Raw genomic sequence first — 25,399 nt, 5'->3', positions numbered from 1 at the left:
TGTTGTCGCCATTTTAAACTGAAACACTGCCTAAAATTAGCAAAACAAAAAGTTCACATAGTCCTACGCCTTAATTTTCATATCCAAATGTGGTAAGATCATTACGAGATCATATCACAATTTATCTGAGATTCTTTTTACGTCATAAGATAGCTTCGATATCTTGTGAAAGTAATTATATGAGTGATTTGATCCCGAAACAACGTTTAAGACCAATTTAGAAATTTAAGCAATAAGAATTTTGGAAGCACGTCTGACATCGAGAAAGTGCCGCGCTCAGCTCTCTTCAACAGTCCAATCGACACCAGACCTAAAATCGTAACGAAAGGAAGTCTTTTTATTGATTTTTTGCTACTTTATTAGCTTTCGCTGTGAATGGAATGAACCTTTCATCACTGGTGACAAGAATCTTTCATCACACTTTGAAGAACGTTTCCAAAATAGCTGTTTTCAAACCTTATATGAATGGTTTGCAAATCGATGATGATAAGCAAATCATCTCTGGTTTGTAAGCTTAAAACACATTATGTATCTAAATAATGAAAAACAACACTCATAAGTTAAAATTTTTTTAATACTTGCATGGCGCCCAATATCTATGTAGTTTTTTGCCTTCTGAAATGCTTTCTTTTTAGAAATCGTACAGGGGAGTTACAGCCTAACCGAAATCCACGAGTTGAATGCCAAAGGAGTGCTAATAAATGGTACGCAACATGTAAATTGTAATATTGTGATACCATTGTTGCCTCAATTTATATTGTTCTAGTTCTAGTAAGTGGAATAACGAATTTATCTAATTAGAATTCACCTATTCAAATTCAAAAAGCGTATCACTTGAAATTTACAGATGAGGGAACAGACTTAGGACTCGATTACATGAGCCCGGTAACCAGGATTCAGCGAGGCGAAAATGATTTTGAGTCATTGAAAGGGGTAAAAACATTAAGCGCAAAACTTACCACTTTTTCTTACAAGCGTCATATGTCATTTTATTTATAATTTTCAAATCGGGCGGAAAATTATTTGTTTTCAGTTTAAAGGTTTTGTGAATTTTCAAAGTCAGAAAATACAGAAATTGCTCAGTTGATTTTTGTTGTGAAGTATTTAATCTTTTCCATTCACCAAAATGATTTAACGCCTCGCTGAATCCCGGCTACCGGGCTCATGTAAACAGCCCCTTAAAGTGCACAATACAACAAAACCACAACAATAATATGTAAACAATAATAAACATAAAATTCGGTGCATGGTAACATTTTTGTAATACAACATTCGACAACCAGTTGTGCACATGAAGAAGAAGCCAAAAATTATTGGATTTTTCTGTGTAATACCTTTGTGCCGCTCTTTTTTCCATTTTTCTGACTTTGTTTTTCTTCAACTTAATAGTATATTTTCCATTATCCCAACTGTATGATAAACTATATACGTTTAGTAGCACACGACAATTGTTGCCATTGGCATGTGTTATACGAAAGATAATCTAATTTAAGTTTAATTTAATTTTCGATTTTAAAGCATTATTTAAATTATTTTTCCTTGAGAAAACACAGTATTGTTATGATTTCAAAAGGTTTAAAACTCAACGATAATCCGTCATCATTCCAAATGAGATCTTCCTGGGGCTGCTCAAGGATATCACATCTAAAAGAGATTTTAAAATGTTTAAATTTGATTTGGGGCTTTTTCCCTACACAGCATGCGCATTATTAGCTATATGCATATCATCACGTTTTATGCAAAATATCGGACGCTGACCACTGACGCGGACTCACAAAGCTACTCATTAAAAGTCTTCTCACACACTATCAAAATATACAATTAACAAAAGCAAAGAAATATCTTCGGGTACAACTATTATTCAAATAATCACAAATACTTTCTGAGCTATAAACAATGATAAAAAAATCCAACAAATTTTTTTCTTCATCATTTCAGTAACTGTACATAAAAAGTTCTTTCATGACACAAGCAAACAAAGTTATTGATGATATCAACAAATTTAATTCCTTGAGTAACGTTTGCAAATCAATGGGTTTGGTTTCACAACTCGTGCGAGCTACGTATTTTTAATGACATATTTCCTCGTCAGCATTGTTTTTTTGGAAACAGTATTGTTTGGGAAGACATGTTCCATCCAGCCTTAGTGTTTAGCCATTAGTATGTTCAAAATATTATTATCAACGTTGACAATGACCATCTGATTTAATGGTTGAGAATCTATCATGTTATTTCTACAATTACACATAAAGACGTATTTTCTTGCAGAAAAAAATGGTTTAAGGTAAAGGTTCGTATAAAAAATTCAAAAATATTTTTCTCATATGAAAATGACGTCATACAAAAAAAAAGAGCGCATCGCATAACAACGTAAATATACAAGTGAAGTTTTCTTAATGTTTAAAAGACAATTTTAGTGTTCTCATTTATTCTTTTTAAGCATATCGTCAAAACGGAAGACTACCCAAGATAATTAAGCACATTGTGGGATAATTTAGTATATACAAAATAATTAAGAGCATTGTGGAATACTTAAGTATATCCAAAATTTATAAGATAATTAAAACCGTTATGGCATTTTAAATACAAAAGAAGATTTTCCTACCTCTGAGCCTTGCTGATTTCAAATATCGTGCCGATTCTAGTAGAATTTTTTGCACCAAATGATTCATACGCCCTCAACACGAAACCAAATCGAAAATTTTCCCCCTTTAAATAAAAGGAACTGAACTAAGTCTTATACACAACGTTAATCATAATTACAAAATTTTGTTCAAACATATTCGTCGATGAATTTAGTGAGACTGCAATTGACAATAAATGCAAGCGCACAAGAGTCCTAACCTTCTTCACCGTTTCCAAAATAATAGCATTGTTGGTGACAAAAAAATATGACGTTGGTTTCAAGTCTGTAAATATATATGAACTAATTTATTCACAAGTTGTAAATCAACAATGAAAATGTATGCAATATATGTTAATTTATGACAATGAGTACGAACTACTTTCCACTCATTGAAGCGCGGCAAATTTTCATGAATTAAAAAGATCTATCAAATACCTTGACAAACGTTACTTTGAAAGATCTTAATGGCGTTGTTGTAGTCGTAAGCACGTTGAATAACACACGAGTCTTGGAAACAGCCTGGTTAAATATTGTCAATTTATGTTAAGAAACAGTGCACCCTTAATGGTTTACAGCATCGATCAACAGTGGCAATGCTAACCCCACAATTCACTACAAAAACATCAACATCATTATCCGTCATGAGAAATAAAATTTAAAGAGCAACGAAAAGCAAAAAATGTTATTAGTAAGGTTAATGTGACAGCTTCCATTCAAGTTTTGTCTTTCGGTCTTCATTACCTGAGTGAGGAAACACTGCATATTTAAACTGATGACTTCCCATATCTGCCTCGTTATCAGGAGCTTTTGGTGCACGAAGGCTATGTATCAGTAAATAAACACATTAGATCAAATGAATCGTGCAACCCACTGTCAAGAATATTCTACGAAATGAGATGCATTGTATTCAACATGAAATGAAGCCCCTCTTCACGACAAAATTGTATACAACATAGAATGGAATCCCTCCTTCATCACCACAATGTATACAAAATAGAACGGAGCCCCTCCCTACATCACCACATTGTATACAAAACAGAATGGAACACCCCTCTTTCATTACCACATTGTATAAAAAAATTGAACGGAGCCCACCTCCTTCATCACCACAATGTATACAACATAGAATGGAATCCCTCCTTCATCACCACACAGTATACAAAATAGAACGGAGCCCTTCCCATCACCACGTTGTATACAAAACAGAATGGAACACCTCTCTTTCATTACCACATTGTATAAAAAAATTGAACGGAGCCCACCTCCTTCATCACCACAATGTATACAACATGGAATGGAGTTCACATTTCCTCACAACACTTCATGCAACGTACGATGGAGCACCCGTTCCCGCCCGTGACGTTTACACATTACGTCACTTGTTATTTTACAATTTCAACCGAAGTTGACAGAAAGCATGGAGCCTCCTCCTTCAGCTTAGGTAGAGTAGAAAGTACCAGAGCCGAAGAGCCGCACACAACAATGGAACACACCTCTCTTCTTTTCACATGGTGAATGTTAAAATATCATCTTATAAAAATAATTTACGACGCAACCTTTTACTCACAGAGAAATCGTCATGATGTTGTTACGGGTAGAGAAACCATATTTGTTGTCATTTATTAAACTACATCCAAAGTTATGTTCAGATAGATTGAACCATTTCTGACCGCATACCTATTAGACAACAAAAAGATATCATTTGGTACACATCAAATGTAAACCAGTCGAAAGTTATGATAAAATCAATAACGATTTAGTCGACTTTTGAAACGTCATGGCCAGCTCAGATGAATCATATCTTAAGTCATACGAATATGGACAAAGAAAAATCTATTCTAAATTATTATAACTGAATTATTGAAAGAGCAACTGATGTAAGGTATATGGTTCTTTCATTCAATCAATTTGTATTTCTACCTTTCTATCAAGAATTATCTTTACCTCGTATCTCGCCCAATCCCAACTTGTATTGGAATGCGTTGGCCTTTGAAGATGTCCAAACTGTATTTCATATGTTGCATTTGGAGAACGAATATCAACAGGGAATTCAACTTTTAAAAATTTTCTATTTTCATGCCATTCAACCTAAAACGCAACAACAATGAAAGCCACAAACTGAGACGTTTTTGAAACTACAATTGAGAGAAAAATGATTATAATTTTAGTGATAAAACATGTACAATCTTCCAAAAATAATCTCCCGAAACATGTTAGCAGAACTATTTGACTAATGGGTCGTCGATTATTTAAGTATCTCTACATATTTAAGACATTTTTCATCGCCTTCCAAGTGACCACTCGAGCAGCCTGATCATTGGTTTGTTCTTGTTTTAAGCTCAATCTAGAAAGTGACCGCACATCTGATGGTTTGAATAATACTTTCTGACACCAGGCAGAGCAACAAGAACGTAAAATATAAGAGGGATAGCCAAATTAAGCTAACCTGTACCAATACGATCACATGTTTACGACCAATATGCACAGTGAGATCATTTTCCCCATTTTTTATAATACAAATTAGCGAGATGACCCATTGATCTTAGGTGACCGACCAAGAGCAATAAAACACTGTGAACAATTCACATACCTGTGTTTCAAATGAAAGAAACGATGACATTGCATCAAGAGTTATTACTTGAGTGATCGACGATTCATCACTAATCTTGAGAGAAAACTACAAAAATCAAAAGGTATGACATCGCATGAATAGAGATGCTTTTTGAATGCAAACGATTCTGATTAGGACAGCTGCTCGTAGTTTATACAGGCTATTCACAGACTGAGGAATATTTAGGGGATCATCTCGGTAGCGGCTTTCGAAACTGATATGCACAAAAAACTTCATTTTCAAATCATCAAATCAAATCATAAAAAAAAAATCAAATGGCTTTTTTTGAAATAAAAGCTGCTCAGCTTGCCTAACTGTTTTAAATGAAAGATATAAGACAAAATACACAAAAGAAATAAAACTTCGTAACTCATGTAGAAAACACAAGATAAAGTTAGAAAATTCAGACGAATATTTTTAATCACGTGACAAATTAAGGCTACATACTGTAACATACATGATATAACCCTATATTAACATATAAAAACATACATGATATAACCCTATATTAACATATAAAAACATATATGATATAACCCTATACTAACATATAAAAACATACATGATATAACCCTATACTAACATATAAAAACATACATGATATAACCCTATACTAACATATAAAAACATACATGATATAACCCTATACTAACATATAAAAACATACATGATATAACCCTATACAGACATATAAAAACATACATGATATAACCCTATACTAACATAAAAACATACATGATATAACCCTATATTAACATATAAAAACATACATGATATAACCCTATACTAACATATAAAAACATGCATGATATAACCCTATACTAACATATAAAAACATACATGATATAACCCCAGACATACCAAAATACGCATAGCCCCCGGTGTCACGGTCTCAGCGTTCCCCAGTCTCGGTAATCCTCATTGTCATTTGTCGTTGCTTTGCCGTTCATTGCTTATTTTCGACAGACATTTTGTTGAAATAATGAGTTAAGAAAAGAAAATCACAAATTTTCTCTTTTATTGTGACATATTTATTCAAACTGATACAACCATAAACATACCAAAACATACATCATACAACCCCAGAAACACTAAAACTTTCAATCAACACATGTGTTAAGTCAACACATGTTGTATTAATATCTCAATCAAAATTCCGACGTTGTGAACGCGAGCGATTTTTACGTGATCCACAAATCTTTCTGATGTTGCAATTCTTTTCAAAGGACGAATAAAACTCGACGAACTTTTTAAGACGACAGTATTTCTTGCCTTTGCAAGCAGGTACTTTAACGACGACCTCGTTCACAAGCACTTGGATCAAAATTCGAGAGAATGATGACTTCGAACGAGCATGATTTGATTTCGTTGCATTTCTAGAGCGATCGTACAGCACAAACGCAATATTTGCCGACATGGGAACGATATCTGATGGACGGAACGTTCTGTTGTTTTGCATTGTTGGAAAATTATCTGAACGAAGAGGTTGCTCATCTTGAAACAAACCTAGCAAAGTGAGAAGTGGCACGACTGTCCCCGTATGCGCAAACTGAAACACACCATATGGCTTGCTGATTTGTATGTGTTGATTAAAGCTTAACAACAGATTACGATATAGAAGGCAAGCCATTCTGGAATTGATTTTACGACCGTAACCATAGCTCCAGTATACTTTGAGATCATTCAGGTACTCCAATACTCGAAAATCGTCATCACTGAACAACGAACATAGACTGACGTCTTTGCTATCGGTCTGCGTTCCAAATGCACACATCAAATACATTTCAACGACAGCTTGAGGAGATAACGTTTTATTGTGTAAATTTAGCCTGGTTCGAATATTTTCAGTCACTTTGCGCATGTGCTCTCCGGACAAGAATTTTCGGTATTCTGAGAAGCGAATCTTGTTTCTCCATTTTGGACAAGCTTCATAAATACGAAGAACACGATCTCTGTGTGATGGTCCCGAAGACTTAATCGCAACCGGCTGGTATCTTGAATCACCAACATTACCACGATATTCAAATAGACCTTGCGCAAAAGAAACCGCACTTTGACTGGATCTTAACTTGTCAGTTGCGATGAAACTGTAATTATTGTTGGAATAATTAAAGTTAAATAACTGAGGAAAGTTAACACGGACGCGCCTTGCAATTTCGTACATTTCTTGCGCACCTAACTTCGATAATTCCTTGCTAGCGGCGTTCTTCACATCTATTGGAATTTCCCAAGGTAAATACTGTCTTTCGGTTGAAGGAATGGTCGTATTTTCCATTCTATTCACCAGAATATACCTATTTAATACTTTAAGGTATTTATCAAATCCTTGTACGCGATGCGTTGAAGGATATCTAGAACCGTGTCTGATAATCATGTTTATGAATATTGGTTCATAGTTCTTCGGTATTTGTACACTCTCGTTTAAAAAGTGATACGGTGTCTTATCGCTAAAAACGTATTTCTTTCCAAATTCAACATTTAAGGAGGAAGATTTTGAGAAGTACGTCACGAGTAAAACGAATAAAATCTTCGATAAACCAACGCTAGCCATGTTGTTTACGAGAACACTCGTCTAGAAAACGGAGGGGAGGTGCGCCTGCGATGCAGAATTATTTTGAAAATTTTCATCATCGCATATGAGTTGGTAATATCCGGGAGGGCGAAAAACGTTTTAGCGCCATGTTTTCGCCAATAAACAAAAAATTGGCGACTTGCCCTCTCCAGGTTATATATAACTGAATGGTCCTAAGAAAGTACTAGAATTATATGAAAGTCTGCCTAACCTGAACCTGGTGTAATCATCTCACGAATTTCGCCATGTCAACAGCTTATTGCGCGTTGTGTACAATAGTAACCACAATAGTCTCGTCCAAGTCACATGTTTTTCATGTGCATATAAAAACCGTGTTAGGATTAATATATTATATGTAACCACAATAGAAACCGAATCATGTGAAAACGTCGCTCGCGTGACAAAGAGTCAATTGTAAGACAGATAATAGAATAAAAGTACAAAGAATAACGATTAGTGTTAACCAGAGTGATAATGTCCAATAAGAAATTTATTCTCAAAAAGACAAGAGGCAAAATTAAGAGATGAACTGTAACATGTAACCACAATAACCTTCTTATCCCCATAACCCTTGTAACCTTATTAACCCCATGACCCTTTTAACCTTGTTATCCCCATGACCCTTGTAACCTTCTTAACACCTAACATTCTTAACCCCATGATCCTTGTAACGTTCTCACCCCCGTAACCTTCGCAACCAATAATCCTCATAACCATTGTAAACCTCGTTACCTTAAGCAGTTTTAACGGTCGGGATAAACTGGGTAAACTAATGCGCTCAAGTCAACAGTCGTATTTTATCTCAAACTCGAGGTCATATATCATAAATACTCTGGTTCTTCAAACTTGCTAATAATCGATTAAATCTGGATCTAACTTTCAAGTATGTTTTAAAGGCAATCAAGTAGTTAAAAAGTAAATAATTGAGCCGTAAAACTAACGAAGTCAGAGCAGAAAAACCTGAGTCTGCATAGCACAAAATTTGACCAAGATTACGACCTTACCTTCACTGCCACAAACAGTGGACCATCTTCGAGGATTTCCAACTCGCTACCTTTGCTGTCTGAAAGCTCCTTCCTACATGAAAAAGAGAGAAACAAATAATTGTGAACATCTTCACACTTAAAATAACAATTTACAGTTTGTTTTTTTGTGAGTTTATCATTCACTGTCACGAAAAGTAGATCAGTATTAAAAATTGTATCGTTGAGTTTGCAAGACGTAAGTTAAAATGTTTATATTATCAATACAAACATTTCAATATCCATGTTCTCAAATTTTTACCTTGTCTCCAAGTGATACGGCATAACGTCCCATGCATCCCAATATAACGGGATATTGTCAAAAATAACAAACTGGTTGCCATAACCACCCTCAGCGATGATTTCTCTACACCAAGTACAAGAGATAACATTATATAACGGTAAGGGATTAAATTAAGTGTATTTTCTTTCAGGAACTATTTAAATCTTATCAAGAAAGTTGACATCATCGCAAAAATTGATGAAATGATAAAGACTGTATCAATGACTGCAACAATTGTATAAAAGTAAACATTTGAACTGTGTGGTTATAAGAAAATAAACCAATCAAACGCGAAGATATTTGCTGCATAAAAATGCATGCAGCAAAATTGCCAAGCAACCTTTTTGTTTGATTGTGTTGAAGAGAAACGACTCGACCACTTTGATCAACTTTCGCCGTTAAAAAGCTGTTCCTCATAGTTATAATACCCAAGTCCTAAAAAAGAAAATGGACTGTTTGAATATTAAACAATAGAGGAGGATCTAAGAGCACAGAAATACCTTTACTATTTCAATACTGCAAGGTGCATAATCACTGAATGCTTCAATAACAGAATAACCCATGCTTGGAACATCAACGATCACTAGTAAAGAAAACAATCTACATGATTTTAATAGACGGTACATGTAAGACAAATCAAATCAATAACACAGTTTGTCGACAATCAACTTCAAAATAACAAATTACATACATGCACGAGAGAAAAGTGGGAAAACTGACAACGAATGAAAAGTGCACAAATATAAAAATTGTCAACAAATAGATATTTGACTTCAAAGATGATGAGCATGATGTAATGGCATGTTTATACTTTCAGTGGATTCTAAAGTAACGAACATCCAACCTAAACTTTCTCCACTTTTCAGTTTTTGAGTTTCCAGATGATCAAATTGATTTATCGAAATGTCACTCGACAATCGAACAACTTCCCGCCTCGGCCAACAATGAGTATTAAAGGCTATAAGTTGAGATCCTTCTGTTGTTTTGGTTGAGTTGGACTTTCCCTGTTAACAAGTTGGCAGAAAACGATTGCTTACAAGATGAAAAACCAGAAACACCAAAAATCAAAAGAAATATTCAGTTTCAATATATTTACAAATATTTATAGTCCGCAACAAATATTTATAGTTAGTTATACCACGTTATTTTGAAATTGAGAAAAACAAGCATGGCGAATCGATCATCGTAGCAGAGTGTAAACTTTTGAGATTAAGTACAACTTTTTTTAAAAATGAAATTAAAGACCAACCATGGTGGTGACGTTCTTCAAAAGTTGTTGTACCAACGTGGAGGCATCTCTCTTGATGTCTGAATAGTCGTGTGACAAGAATAAATTAGAAAAAAACAATAAGATAATAAAATTTCTGTAAACCTTGTATTAAATGAAACATACCCGAATAATATCTTAAAGCATCAACAACAACCTACAACACAAAATGTAGAAAACAATATACCAAAGTTTTTATAATGCTATCGTAGTTCTGAGAGAAATTCATTCGAGCGTTTGTTTTTTCTATAGTAGTTCAATAATCTAAAAGCAAAAATATTGGTTCAAAAATTGACAGCATGATCGGCCAACAACCATTATCGGCATTGTAATAGAATCTATTTCCACTTTTTCTAAGCATCTATGAAAACACATGAACGATAATTTTCAGCAAATGGAGTGACGTATAGAATTTAATGTAATATAAAATTTAAAGATCTCATTGCCTTATTAGCTACAAACCTCATTTATGCAGCTTCCTGGTAAAACGTCATGAAACTGATTTAAAAGTAGAAGTTTCCAAAATTTGTTCAATTTTTCTTCGGGATAGACAAATTCATCTAAAATAATACAGTCGAAACATTCGGCATGACATATATGTTAAGGCTTTTTTCCACGAGGCGGAATTTTCAGCGCGTAATAGCTGATAACGAGTGTGATTGATAGATGTTGTCTTTATCATTTTTTGAAAAACCAATCATGTCGCAAATTTGACTTTACGCGCGGAAAATTCCACGTAGTGGAAAATAGGCTTTAGTCACACGATGGACGTTCAAATAATCATCCTTATCCACCTGTTACCTTTATTTTCATGATTCTTGCTCAGCAGAACAGCAATTATAGCAAGAAACTCCAAATCGTGAAGAAGAAATTCACATCGCCGATTACCATCCTTTATCTGATAAACAAATGAAACTAAAGAGTATGAACAAGTCATATTTCAAACGGCCTGAACAACAAAACCAACCTTAGCTTGAGCTGTAAAAGTCCCTTGATGTAACTCAAGGTACAGTTCACCAACCCAACTACAAAGTTTGGATGAATCTTCTTCATCTAATATTTTGAAAAACGTTTGAGGACTTGACAAAACAACCCTGTAATGAGAACGAGAATAAATTAATGAGTTCTATACGACATATTTTAAAGAGTTGTTGTTTTGTGCAAGATAAAAATATATGTTGCCTCTTATATTGAACCAAACATAAAATGTTTCATACATTTATCTCATTTCTTCATTCACTCCCTTTTACATTCGAATTTCATAAACTTAATACGCTCGCGCATGCACAGATCCTATCTCGCAAAATACTGGAGTTACGGCGATTTTTAATAAAGCTCATTCGAAAGAGCTCGTCGAGAGCTTTCACATGAGCTAAAGATCATCGCCGTAGCACCAGTAGTTTAGGATATAGATCTGCGCATGCCCAGATATTGCCTTGCGCGTGCACAGATCCTATCTTTTAAGGTATTGGACGAGACCTTCAAGTTCGATCATTAAAAAAACTACGTCATGCATCAGTATTTAATAATTGGTATAAAAATCAGCTTACTTTGGTAAACCGTTTGTATCCTTCATTCGATTCAACTTCTCCATCATTTCTTCGCTAAACGAAAAACGAAAAATGTATGTATTATTAGTTCTACAGGAAGATGTTACAACCAATTTTTTTTTTATGTTAAACTCGTCGCAATCTTATTTAATAAGCCCTAACTATGTGCTTTGTGAATTTTATCATCCACTATTTCTAATTAAAACAGGCATTTCAAGTGAACGACAAGTTTTTTTAAAGTAAACATATTTCGGCATGCTTATGCCATCTTCAGTACAAGGAATGACTATGCTATCTATTTACAGTTATATTTATATTATTTAAGTGTACAGATATTATTTTTTTAAGTATATATTTATATTTATCCTAATTAAATCTACAGCTTCCCTCAAAGACAGAAATTTTTGTAGCTTCAAAGCTGTAAGGCGGAGGAAAACTTTTTTTATTTGGAGATAAAGAATACGGCTATGGGGTTGGGGTGCTATGGGTGCTGTGGGGTTAGGGGTCTGTGGGGTTGGGGTGATGTGGGGTTGTAGGTGCTGTGAGGTTGGGGTGCTGTGGAGTAATACCAAAGTTTATATATGAATGTTAATTTTACGTTTCCCAACATTTCTTTGTCTTTCTACCATGACATTCTATTATAACACAAACAAAATGAAATTTTTTTCTTTAAATGAAAGACAACCAAGAAAACTGACATATCTATAAAAAGCCAAATTCTCTCGTTTTGAGAGTTTTACACATTCTGTAAATATACTGGTAATTAACAAATTTTTAGAGCAGGTGTTGCATAGCTTTTAATTATTGACGATTGTCAACTCTCAGTTATAAAATTTTATAAAACAGCTTATTTCAGAATTTTAAAACTGAACACGACTTTTATAACGTGTTTTACAAGTAGACATAAGTTAGTGAACATGACTTTCATAATTTCCTTTATCAACATGTTGTAAATTCGTGAATATATAAACAAAACGAATTCGTGCATTTTTCATAAGTCAAATTCATCGATGTGTAGACATTGTACCTACAAACGATACTAGCACATGCGCAGTCAAGTTAATAAACAAAATAGACGTACGTTGGTCCCCCTCCACCGTCACCATAACCATAAAGTAACATACTGACATTCGTACGACCTTTGTCCTTAAGATTATTGATTGTCTTTGCAATCTAAATGATGAAGGTAGACATGCATGCTCAAGCTTCAAACTCGACATCAAATATTTCTACGTCATATGACGTGATCTTACGTCATCTACATCAACCATAGATTCGTATGTGTCACCGGGAGGAAAGTGAGCAAGACATCTAGGAAAAAAATTTTTCGCCTTATTTGTGAAATGACTGTGCTCAGCAGTTTCCGAGAAAAGGTTGTAATTCGAATAAAAGATTGATCTTCTCAACTACCTTGATCCATCGATTCCTTCCCAAATAAAAGAGTTGTGCTGAAATTGAGGGAAAATGTTGCTAAAATATTCTTTGGTAACTCGCGGTTTCTTTTAATTCACTTCTACAGGCAAAGTTACTGTATGAAGTTTTATTGCATGGACACGAGTTAATTATTCTCTGATCAAATTTGTACGTGAAAATTGCTTTTTGTACACAAAAGTTGCAAGTTCAGGAAATGTATGTTAATAACTACGATAATCCAGCCTATTTCTAGTAAAGCAAGGGAGGGCCCCCTATGGTAGTGTTGCGCCACTGGTGAGATGGTTTATTAAAAATACTTATTCTCTGCATACAGGAAACTTATTGAACAAACTCCAACTAAGCTTCTGAGTGACGAAGTATTTTATGCCAGCCAAGCGCATAATCTGAGGTAACTGAGCGGAATAACCAAACGTGTCTGGCAACCAAAACTACAAAAGAAAGATAGTAGGCCTTTGAACACAAAAAAAATCATCATCACAAAACTAAAACAAAGAGAGGCAATCTTAAATACCAAAGGAACAGTGGAACAAAGGAACAGTATATGACCATTGTATGGTCAAATAAACACAAAAAATAATGTGAGATAAAATTGGAAGTTGAACAGATCGTTTGACCATGGATGGTGGGGTTCTTAGAACCACATTAAAAACATTATGTCAAAACACCTCTTGACAGAAGAAGCCAAATTCTTCCTTGAAAAATGACTGTCCAAACAAAAACTGCCGAATAAATGATTCACCGCCAGGAATGTTACCATCCTAAAATTCATCATTGAAAACATTAAGTATAATATGTCCAAAATATTACAAAAATACAATTTCATTAAATTGAACATTGAATATTAACATTTATCAACATGATGTCTGGGAGCAGATGAGTATAGAAAGCAAACAAGAAAGCCAAGGTTGAATATATGAAAGATTCCTACAACAATACTTGACATAGCGGAAACTACTTTCCCAGTTCCACAAACTTTACATTAAATACATCACGTGGTTTAGACGTGCATTAGTACATACATTCAAAGTGTGTTGTTGTCATGAATTGTGAAATTCACATTGTTTCGTGAATGACTTATTTTTAATTCAGTGGTCTTTTTCCGAGTCGTAAAGACCCAAGCACAAACAGCACAAAAAGTGGTGTCAATAATAAGTTCAATTTCAGTTGTAAAAACTCTCATATCATATTCTGACTCTTCTTACCATTTCGACCCATGTTCCACCGACTGGCACAAAGTTTCCTTGCTTAACAAATGTCTTTATATCTGCGTACAAGTGTGGATAATGATTCTTCACCCATTCAAATTGCTGAGCCTGGTTGAAAAGTAGAAAAACACAAAGCCTATATTATAACATAGCCTGAAAATGAATCTGCATGATCACACAGGGTAACACGTGAATGTTTAACAATCATAAACCATACACAGTGAGAATTTTTGAAAGACGACGGGCCATTTAAAACGTTTTCTTCCAAGTAACTTATTATCAGCAAATGCTTAAAGTTCAACTGACAATGAGTTATACCTGAGAACAAGCAAACACAAACTCAGGATATTTTTCCATTATACGAATAGCTGACGACCAACTCCGCGCACATTTTCGCTTTGTCTCTTCGTAAGGCCAAAGCCAGGCTATAAAATGAGTAAAAAACATATTACGTGAAGTTAAAGCACAAGATTTCATTTCAGTCGCTGTACATTTTGTATAAGATTTTTATGATTAAAAAATTTTCATAACAAAGAGCAAATACCATGATGACTGGTCAAATACTAACGAAATACTAACGAAATAGTTCTTAAAATAAACAAACAAAGCAAGAATTACAACAATAACTGTCAGCAAACACCATAAATAACGATGAAACAATCAATCTGTATGTACGTATCATCATGGGAAGATGGAATTATGATAATGAAAGAATAACTCGACTCTGAAGATGAATCTGAAGATGACTACCGCTAAGGTAGTCGAAATGTCAGTCGACAACAACAAAAACAGTCCTTCTGAGGACTATACCAACCTGGACGATCGACATTTACAAACATGTAACGATACTCCCGGGTTCAAACCATTTACTTTATTATGTATCATCATGGGAAGATGGAATTTTGATAATGAAAGAATAACTTTACCTGTGTCGATGTGGCAATGACCAATGGCATGAATAACGTGTTGCCCTTCGCCGTTCTTCTGATTGAAAAACCTTTCTGCAAGCTCATGGCACCTTTTTAAATGGATGTTTTGTATTGTTAAAGTACGCACGAGGATTTTTTAAGTAAGTTGCAAAGAATTATCGTTGGAAAAAAATTGCTCACAATTTAAATGTCTCGCGTTTCGTTACGTCACACTTGTTAAGAATGTCGTTGGCAACAAAGAGAGCATTTGATGCACGCAGGTTGTCTTGTGGTAGATGCTGAAAATAATACAAATTTTCGTGATCACTCTTAAGGGTGAATATTCTATCTATATTCAATCCAAGCTCGTATTATTTCAATACATCCATAAATTGATAAATGGCATTGGCATACAAAAATACCATTGAAATGATGAATTATTACTAACATATATACGTAGCCAATACTATCTTGAGAGCAATAACAATTCCAAACTATGTAACATCTTGAAATTATTTAATTCACAATGGTTCATAATGGAGTGAAAAGCGAACATTTTGGTTCGCGTTCAAGCAAAGAAAGTTTTATTTCTTACTCTTGCCATTCCAAGAAGAATTTTGAGATCCATTATCAGCTGGTAACAGTCACGATCAAACACTGCAATATTTGCCATAGATAAAACATAATATCGATCTAATGATGGAGGACTAATCATTGTTCCTTCTCCAGCACCAAACAAACCATTGCAAGCCATTTCAATGTAAAACGTAAAGCTATAATACAAGTGAATGACAGATTTAAGACATAAATTTTGACATGACTATGTGAAGGTTATCAGGGGTTTGCTGTGTCAGGGACGAGGCAACAAGCGCTCGTTGTTGGCCCCAAGCACTATAGGCCACTTACACGATAATAAAAACTATAAAAGTTAAATAGTTATTCAATACAAAACTGTTTATTAAAGCAACTTCAGTACAAGAGTTGTATAAAAGTTATATCAAGTTTGTTTCGATTTTAATCCAGCAATTGAGCCTCTTAAGTGCTTCCTATTTGTTGTTCTTTTTGAGGTTCCAGCATGCCCCTGTAGGTTATAGGGCAGAAAAGCAAATACAAGTATTTGGTTGGGAATGCACTGATTTGATTGGTTATTCTACTCAAGAAATATTCTCAATAGGGATACATGTGCTCAACAAACTAATCATGTTCATGTAGCGGATCTAATGAACATGATTACACTTTACTTATGAGAGGATTTTGTCTTGTGTTTCCCTGCAGTTTTATTTTATGCAATTGCAAGAAAGATATCTAATAATTCTAAAGACTATAGGAGTATTGGAATATTGTAGAGTATTAGCTAACTTTCTAGCCAGAGTATTACAATATATCATTTGGAATTGCCAGAGTATTAGCAACATAGCTAAGGCATCATACTGCTTACAATTGCTATAGTATTAGCCAACTTGTTAAAGAATTAAATCACTTGCAATTACTAGGGTGTATCAGATAACTTAAAATACACTTAAATATTGTGAGATAATGATAAAATGCTTTAGAATTAGTGACATGCTGAGTTTCAAATACATAGGGTCGCCCATCGCACTGTGACCAGACTTGATGATTTTTATTACAAGATACGCTCTAGTGAGCTTAGAAAGAGATGCCCAGTTAAATAATTGCAGCATTTTGAACAGGAGAAGCATTTTACAAGGATCAATGCATTTTTATTATAAATTATATATGTATTGTGTTGTGACACTACATGATTCTTACCTTTCATTAGGTGTAGAAGATTCTGTTAGAACATAATCAGTGCGTTCTGAACCTGACAATCCCTAAACAATGATAATACATACGTTGTACACCAATCATTTAAAAGTCAATTCAACAAACTATTGACTATTACTCAATTTGTAAGTCAAGCTAAGGAAAGCATTGAAACATTTACATACCTGCACAGCTCTGCCATCGTACCAAATCTATATATGAACAGTATTTCAATTAGCTACAAATACAATAACACATGAACTTAAATAAAAGTTATATTCTAATAAACATTTTTATTTTACCAGCTATATAACATATATTTTAATGTTTGTCCAGAGCCACATTGCCCTCTTAAATATGTATAAAACCAAAGAAATTCAAAATTATTACCATTGCCTCTGAATTGGAGTTCCATCGAAAATGGACTTCCTCATTCAGCCAATCTTCCGGAATTGTGGCAGTCACTTTAAACCAATGTGTGCTCCAACTATAAAAAAATTTAAAAAAAGTAGAGCACAGAATAAAATGAAGCAACAGAGTTTAGTTTAAACAATACTTAGAATGTCGTGTATGAATAATGGAGGTAACTAACCTTGGTCCAAATTTGTCACCAACTTTCACTGTATTGAAATCTTTCTTATTCTTTATGACATTCTCATATTCAAAACGGCCATTTATTGGACAGTGGAGTAGTTGTGTAACAGGACATTTCTTGGGGTAAAGTCTGTTACGTAGTTAATTTTAGGAATTTGAGAAATAGATAAAATCATACCAAACTGGACAAATCCTTACATAAAAATGGACTCTCACTCTGTCACTCACCTACTATGTAAATTTATATCATTGAAGTACAACGTTGAGATAAATTTTTCTCCTCTCTCCAATGTGCAACGTCTATCTTTGAACACAGCATTCCTCCCCCAGCTTTCCATTCTATCGTTCATTGGAATAGTTCTGTGCAGAGGTCGGACGTTCCAGTTTTCCACAATTTTACAAGATTAGTTCTCCATTTTCTTTTCCAGAATTCAACGTCATCAACATGTGACGTAAGTACTAGTGACGTGTTTATCATACTTTGTAGAAGTTACTAGGTAACACAAAGTTATTGTAAAAAAGTTACTAAGGGGTTGCATGGCGATATATCGTGATGATGGCAGTCTTGGCAGGTTTGATCTGGATGGATGTAAAAAACACTTATGGCCACTTCTGGATTAGATAATTCCAGGGGGGGCCCTTTCCTTCAACTACTAGAGGGTTGGAAATATGAGACCGATTGTGTCCAGCAAAGCTTACAGTTCTAGCCGGACTGACTTCGGTCGTTCTTGAACAATTTCTGGATTCTGGTATAACACTCCGCTGGTAGTAGCCCTTCGCCAGTCAGCCATAGGTGGGAGGCTGATTTTTTCGCCGGTAGAAATAAGCTGAATGGCCGAGTTTATATATCTCCCCAACTAACGAAAGCAATTTTCATTTACTTGTATAATTTGAGAATAATCTATATTTACTTGTTGAAACATGCGAGCTTACTCCACACAAAAAAATTCAATTTCATTGACAACATATTAAAAGTTGATAACTTGTGACAGTGTACCAGAACTTTATGACGTAAATGGTGTAAAATGAGGCCTATACGTTCATGTTTCGTAATTTTTTTTTGGGGGGGGCAACACCCCATCACTTGCCACGCTGACTCCCTCCAGTTACGCCACTTTTTTAAACGACTTTTGATACACATTACATATTAAAACACCAATGGAATCGGAAATGAGCAAGATCTTCTGACGTCCAGCTCGATTACAAAATTTACCGATACATCACGAAAAAAATCATAGAAAGCCTATATAGAATAAATGGATCCACTAAAGAGGCTCTGTTCACCTACCTAATGTCAATGAAAGACAACTCAAGTTACTCAATTATTGAATTAACTGGGAAGTTTTGCTTTGACATGTTGACTTCATTTGATGATGTAATTAGCACAGAAATGATTTGTAAACGGAATTAATTCAAATGTAATATGTGGATGATAAATGATTGTAAACTTTTTATGTAATGTATTTTATACACATATGTTGTCGTGTGTTTTTGTATTAATGTCGTTGTAATTGTCTTCATGCAATTTGTGATAGCCTGATTGATGATTTACAATAAATATACTTTATATTAGGCCAGTAAAAAATGCACTTCATAGTACATAAAAAACTAGGGATATCATACACCCTTTCTTTCATTACTCCTATCTGCAATAAGCCTACAATGTTCAAGAAATTGTTTTCTCCAGATTCTCCTATAATAAAATAAAAGCTGGTACGCTAGGCGTACAAGTGGGTAGCCTGGCAAATATTATAGATGAAATATATAAATACTAAGTTTTGCCGGACAAAACAATAAACTTTATAGGTGAAGCTTCTTTATATACAGTACGCTGAGTGAAAGCGTCAATCATACCTGACTATGACAAACAAAAATCGGTACTGTATCAAACAACCGTTTCCATAAAATTTACTACCCTCTACAACCACGCAGCCTCAAAGAATGAACCAATAGTAGTAAAATTCATTTTAATTTAGTACATGATGAATGTTTTGAATACTTTGCGTTCTCATTTTAATAGACCTTTTCAAGGTTATCGCAGCCATATTGCAGGGGTGCAAAAACATTGGGCCGAGCACGCGGTCACCCATGGCGTCCAAATAAATTACAAATAGATACGCAAAATTACCCTTATACATATTGGCCATTTCTTTCAAAAATATTTCTCAAACTCGTCGATTATAATAGTCGAATTATTATTTGCGATTTTTTATACATGTGAGTCCGATTTTCTTGTAATAGAAAAGCAGAAAGTTAAAGAAAACATTTGTTTTCTTTGAACAACTTGACCGTCGTTTGAGCGATGTTCTTGAGTTCGCAAATGTACGGAACTCATAAGCCAAGTCAACTTCTTCTGACTGTTTGGTCGCCATACATTATAATAAAAATACCAATGTTACTTTAGAAATAAATGGAAATACTAATAAGAGTTTACCGTAGAATAGTTCCTCGTGATACTTGTTGTAAACATGTGCGTGTGTTGCGAACTCAAGAACATCGCTCAAACGACGGTCAAGTTGTTCAAAGAAAACAAATATTTTCTTTCACTTTCTGCTCTTTGAATACTAGAAAATTGGACTCACATTTATAAAAAATCGCAAATAATAATTCGACTATTATAATCGACGAGTTTGAGAAATATTTTTTAAAGAAATGGCCAATATGTATAAGGGTAATTTTTGCGCATTTATTTGTAATTTATTTGGACGCCATGGGTTACCGCGCGCTCGGCCCAATGTTTTCGCACCCCTGCAATATGGCTGCGATAACCTTGAAAAGGTCTATTCAAGCACTCTTTGCATAAAATATGCAGGATCTTAGTTTAATTACAAAAAATTACTAAGATTATCAAGTGTACGCTGTGTGAATTTTGTGCAAAAGTATTCCAAAATAGGTGGCAGAAGTCTATTTTGGAATACATCATCAACTTTTGTAGAACTTCTTTCCTAAATTAGAGAGCGAGGGAACTCTTTAATTTAGTTAGAATATTACAAATGCTTATTTATGTAACTATTTTTGTGTTAGTCTGTTTATATGTGTTTTTGCTCTTGATATTTATACTTTTTGAAAAATCAAATTTTTCAATAGATCATCTGCAAACACCGATCGGAGAATTGAAGTTTAAAGATTTTACGTTTCTAAGCGATACTTTATTCAAATAATAGTACTTAGTCTAAAAACTAGTAAAAATAATTGCTTAGACTTACCGTAAGAAACGTTAACGTTGACCATGGTAGGCTAGTTACGTCCTTCTAAAAGAAACACAAGCAACAAAATTTTCAGACTTGTTGAATGATAAAAACACTTACAGCCCTGACTTTCACTTTTCACATCTTCTTGTCCTCTGCATCTGAAAAATACTGAACAACAAGTTAGTGGTATGACAAAATAAATAAAAGGCAAACAAACAAACAAATGCATACCGCAGTTTCAATTTGCAACTGTTGCCATGTAAGAATAACTGTAAGAATAATTTTTAAAATACAATAATGACAAGCTATTGAAGTTCATGTATTTCGTAAAACCAGTGTTTGCAGAAGATTTGTTAAAATTTCTGTCGAAACTCGTACTTTGCGATATTTGGCAGAAGACAGCTGTAAACTGCAAAACATTTGCAAAGATGCTGACATGAAATTGCTGTCTGATATTTCAAATACATTCTTCAGAAAATGTTTGTTTTCACTATGTTTTAAACTTTTAGCTTCTATAAAGTAAGAAGACACTGTTATAACATCCCTCAATGTTATAGAAATGCCAATGATGGATACAATAAAGCGACAAGATATTTAACGACGACAGCTTGTTTGACTGATACGGTAGGTAATCACTTTAAGTTCAAATAGACCAGATATAATTAAAACGTTTTGCAATACTCTGCCGGCGTATTGCAATTTATTCTTCTAAATTTCATAAATCAATTGGAATTTAAATTTCATTTTAATGTTACATGCAAGATCAGGACATTTGAACGTTAACAAGAAGAACCTCCATATTAACATGTCATGCAAGAGTTGTGCAAGAAGTGCCAGTCAGTTAACAAGCTGGCAGCACATTCCTTTAATCCCACATCCCCCTACTATTGCTAACATCGATAGAAGTATTTACAAATAGACTTTGAAATATAGAATGAAAGCATTATATAATTCTCCGTTGGTCTGTCCGGGAGAATGGATATTTTACGGTAAGGAAAGGTGTACGGTAAGGAAATCTGTACGGTAAGGAAAGATTTTTTGTGTCAAAGGATTATCTATTTCATTCATTTGCAGCATATTGACAAAGACTTTATTTTCTAGAAATATAGAACAATCAAAACATCAGCGTTTTACTAACTAAGTATGTCCGTTATGAAAGCATTAAACGTCCGTATTTCTTCGGTACAGATATTCTAGGTACTTTAATATGACACTTTGATCAAATATTTCAGTATATATGTTATCTTCAGCGATTCTCGCCGTTTACTATTGTATTCACTTTTTAAATTATTTGGTTTAAAACTGAATTTCTGAGCTGAGGATGTATTTGAAAACATAGAAACCCAAAATATGTTTTTGTGTTGATGTGTATAGTCAGTATAGAGATGTTTTTTGTACATTGCCAAAGTTTCAAAAAGAGAAGGGGTTGTCCTTCGTCTGATCCGCCTGGAAAACACTCATGATTATACCACAGTGAAATATACTTGAGTTAATTTCACAAAGAGAACTAAAGCAGCAGCTAAGGACGATACTGTATTGAACAAAGACAATAAGCGAAACATGGAAAATTAGATTTGACATAAGCAAAGGCATAAGTATAAGACTAAGCATAAACCGAATTATGAATAAAAGAAAATTCGTTATGTTTGTATTTTTAAGTCTTACGAAAATAAAAGACTTAAGGTTTCTTGGTCGTGCTTATTTTACTTGAGGAAACCAGGCATTGATGATCCCAATGTTTAACTGCAGACCATTAGACATTACAATCTTAATTACTGTTCAAATACCTACTTTTAATAAAGCGATTTATGTTCTTCCATTTAACAACAACGTAAGCCTTACCACGACATCTTGATAGTCGTAATTTAGGTATTACCATCGTGAATGCATCCTCAGTCAGCAAGATCTTCCGAACGATCCAGTAATTATGAATATTCACCTTCTTGTGGGGTTGATATAGAACTTCTCATGTCTTCTCTTCAACCAAATTAAAAATTACGGAATAATTTTACCTACAGCCGATCTCGGAAAATAAACCGAGTCTGTATCATTTGCCATAACGTCACTACCACAAACTTTCCCAAACTTCATCAGTATGAGAAAAATCTTGACTTCTACAGTTAGACATCCGCACTCAACAAATATCAAGCAGAAATCAGCATGCAAGCAAGTTGTTCAAAATAGTTGATCTCTATACTCTAATCACCTCCATGATCAGAGTACATGATTGGTTCGAAGCGAAATGAAAAACAATACACTACAAAAATGATAAATCTAAAGAGCGAGAGATATTGTTTCATTAACCTAATTTGAAAATACATTCATACAGTTCATATAGGTTGTGTGCAACCATTCCCCTGGGAATAAGAGAACAATGGAATGTTCGCCATGTTGGATGACATTTGAATTTTAAATAATGAAAATGCTTTGTTTAAACAATCCAAATGACGGCCATGACGTAACTTGCTCACCAAAGGCTTGAATTGATAAATCTTGAGGTATTTATTGAGAACTATTCACGCAAACGAAAAATCTTTCATTATTTAAAAATTGCGCTACATTGTTTATTTTTATTCTACATCCAGTCTAGAAATCTCAGGCATGGACGATCGATTATATTACTTCTGTAAACTTTTTGATATTTCTATTGCAGTTCATCGAACGTTAGTTGAAGGGGGCATGGGAACCATATTCATATATTCTGCTATGTCAGGCTGGTTTCTTATAAAAATGTCATTCTTCCAACCTCATTTCTTTTGAGAGTTACAAGTATAGCAAAATATATGAATAATGGTCCCTTTCAATCAACATCCATTAACTGCCTAGTGACCATTGCCATTCATTTCAATAGTAATGACCTATACGTAAACATTGTAGTTAGCCACGCATGCTCAGCGGAGCATTAGCTCATCAGTTCGTTAGACCCGTGAAGATTATGGAAGATCTAATTGATGTCTATACTGAATTATGATGGGATCGATGGATGGTTTTAACATAAAGTAATATTACGAGCTTCTGCTTATAAGCCTAGTTTACTTTAAATTACAATTCAGTTAAAATGACATACAAAGTTTTGAATTAATTCATTGTTTCAAGACAGTGAATTTAATTGAAACTTAAAACATTTTGTTCCCAAGATTCTATCAAGTGGTGTTTGTAAATTAGTTGTACATTTCATCAAAAAAAACTTTGCTTCCCCATAAGAATTCATCGTTTCATGTACTGTAGTTAAAAGTTTTTTGTTCATATTAATGATTATTCAAGTATGACATCATGTGGGGACGCTATCAAACCATCGACCTAATAACCTACGTATGTTGAAACAGCCGTAAAACTTGTCAAATTAATCCACCAGCTTATCTTTAGTATAGGTTGGATGACTGCAATGCAACGTTTTTTTTCTATATGTTTTAAATGTCTTGGATGCTGTACTTAGACCAGGAGGCAACAATATCACATAAGCGGTCCTAGCTTTCAAGTCAATCTTGGGGAGTAGGGAGTGTATAATTTATTTCCGCTGGAGGACGCCACTTGTGAGTATATGGCAGCAAGGTTTTTGGACTGAAATTAGCACATTTCCTTCCCTTTAAAAAAGACTACATGCTCCCATTGCTTGGTCCTCTCTCACACAGCCACTCGTTTAAAAAAACGAAAAAGACTCGTTGACACATGTCTTCGACAAACCATAGTTTTGCAAGAAAACACGAGGAGGCTGAGTAAGGACATGCATGTTCTTTTTATTTGAATTACGTGAATGTTTTGTCGTCAACAGAAAACAACCCTTCATTTTAAAAGAAATTCTTGAATTGTGACGATTTTGTTGTCAAAGCTCGATGTAGCCATAACTCACTGCTGGGAGACGTCGTCCGTAGTATTTATAGATATCTCATTATTCTTGTTAGACTTGTGGGTATGTAGAAATCTATTAAGATGTCTTATAATTCAGAAGTTTTATTTCAGCCTTAAACTTTTGCTCTTCGGAAGAAATCTATTAAGATGTCTTATAATTCAGAAGTTTTATTTCAGCCTTAAACTTTTACTGTTATACAACAGTAGAAACATTGCTCGTCTCTAGCTTGGTCTATTGAGATTATGATTCGACTGCCTACTCCCCTGAACTACACTATCTAGGTATCACTCTACTCGAATGTAAGATAGTAGACATATTGTTCGTCTCTAGTTTGGTCCATTGAGATTATAATTCGACTCTTGAAAGATAATTACATGCAAAACTAATCTATTACACGTTTTCCTGGTCATCAAGTGAGAAGTATTCAATTATTTACAACTCTGTGCCATCAATAGTGCAAAAATACCGTCAATAGCACCAAGCAGTCCAAGCTACACACAGACATAAAAGAAACACACATTC

At 34.2% G+C, this 25,399-nt stretch overlaps 2 protein-coding genes and 1 long non-coding RNA gene across 5 annotated transcripts; 1 reads left to right on the top strand and 2 right to left on the bottom strand.

Moving 5' to 3' along the window:
* The first annotated feature begins 195 nt into the window (after positions 1–195).
* LOC124445453 lies at positions 196–2,604 on the top strand. Of its 2 annotated transcripts, XR_006948157.1 has the most exons (3): positions 196–504; positions 636–704; positions 2,441–2,604. It is a non-coding gene; the product is annotated as an uncharacterized LOC124445453 (long non-coding RNA). The 2 variants fall into 2 exon arrangements; XR_006948156.1 differs by having other exon boundaries at positions 196–704.
* On the bottom strand, positions 1,218–18,290 carry LOC124445449 (alpha-mannosidase 2C1-like). 2 transcript variants are annotated; one of them, XM_046996173.1, is made up of 34 exons: positions 18,065–18,289; positions 17,835–17,966; positions 17,633–17,729; positions 17,428–17,454; positions 17,249–17,310; positions 16,074–16,251; positions 15,680–15,777; positions 15,497–15,588; positions 14,889–14,995; positions 14,568–14,678; positions 14,031–14,123; positions 13,677–13,793; positions 13,342–13,379; positions 13,185–13,242; positions 13,013–13,104; positions 11,932–11,985; positions 11,349–11,475; positions 11,183–11,279; positions 10,844–10,941; positions 10,508–10,538; positions 10,364–10,422; positions 9,959–10,118; positions 9,615–9,697; positions 9,455–9,549; positions 9,094–9,198; positions 8,814–8,886; positions 5,217–5,303; positions 4,571–4,714; positions 4,194–4,303; positions 3,368–3,447; positions 3,062–3,145; positions 2,845–2,909; positions 2,606–2,709; positions 1,218–1,644 (listed from the first exon to the last, which is right to left on the bottom strand). In XM_046996173.1, exons 1-34 carry the CDS (start codon positions 18,184–18,186, stop codon positions 1,530–1,532), a joined length of 3,195 nt encoding a protein of 1,064 aa, XP_046852129.1. In that variant the 5' UTR covers positions 18,187–18,289; the 3' UTR covers positions 1,218–1,529. The 2 variants fall into 2 exon arrangements, with proteins under 2 accessions (XP_046852129.1, XP_046852130.1); XM_046996174.1 differs by lacking the exons at positions 1,218–1,644; positions 2,606–2,709; positions 2,845–2,909; positions 3,062–3,145 and having other exon boundaries at positions 3,367–3,447; positions 4,183–4,303; positions 18,065–18,290.
* Positions 6,231–7,852, bottom strand: LOC124445451 (multiple inositol polyphosphate phosphatase 1-like). Its single transcript, XM_046996177.1, has one exon. It carries the CDS (start codon positions 7,786–7,788, stop codon positions 6,382–6,384), a length of 1,407 nt encoding a protein of 468 aa, XP_046852133.1. The 5' UTR covers positions 7,789–7,852; the 3' UTR covers positions 6,231–6,381.
* Positions 18,291–25,399: the final 7,109 nt, after the last annotated feature.

This window comes from Xenia sp. Carnegie-2017, unplaced genomic scaffold, assembly GCF_021976095.1.
Source record: "Xenia sp. Carnegie-2017 unplaced genomic scaffold, XeniaSp_v1 HiC_scaffold_22, whole genome shotgun sequence".
Taxonomy (NCBI): Eukaryota; Metazoa; Cnidaria; class Anthozoa; order Malacalcyonacea; family Xeniidae; genus Xenia; species Xenia sp. Carnegie-2017.
Note: the sequence above shows the minus strand (reverse complement) of the source record. Positions and strands in the feature narration are given on the sequence as shown.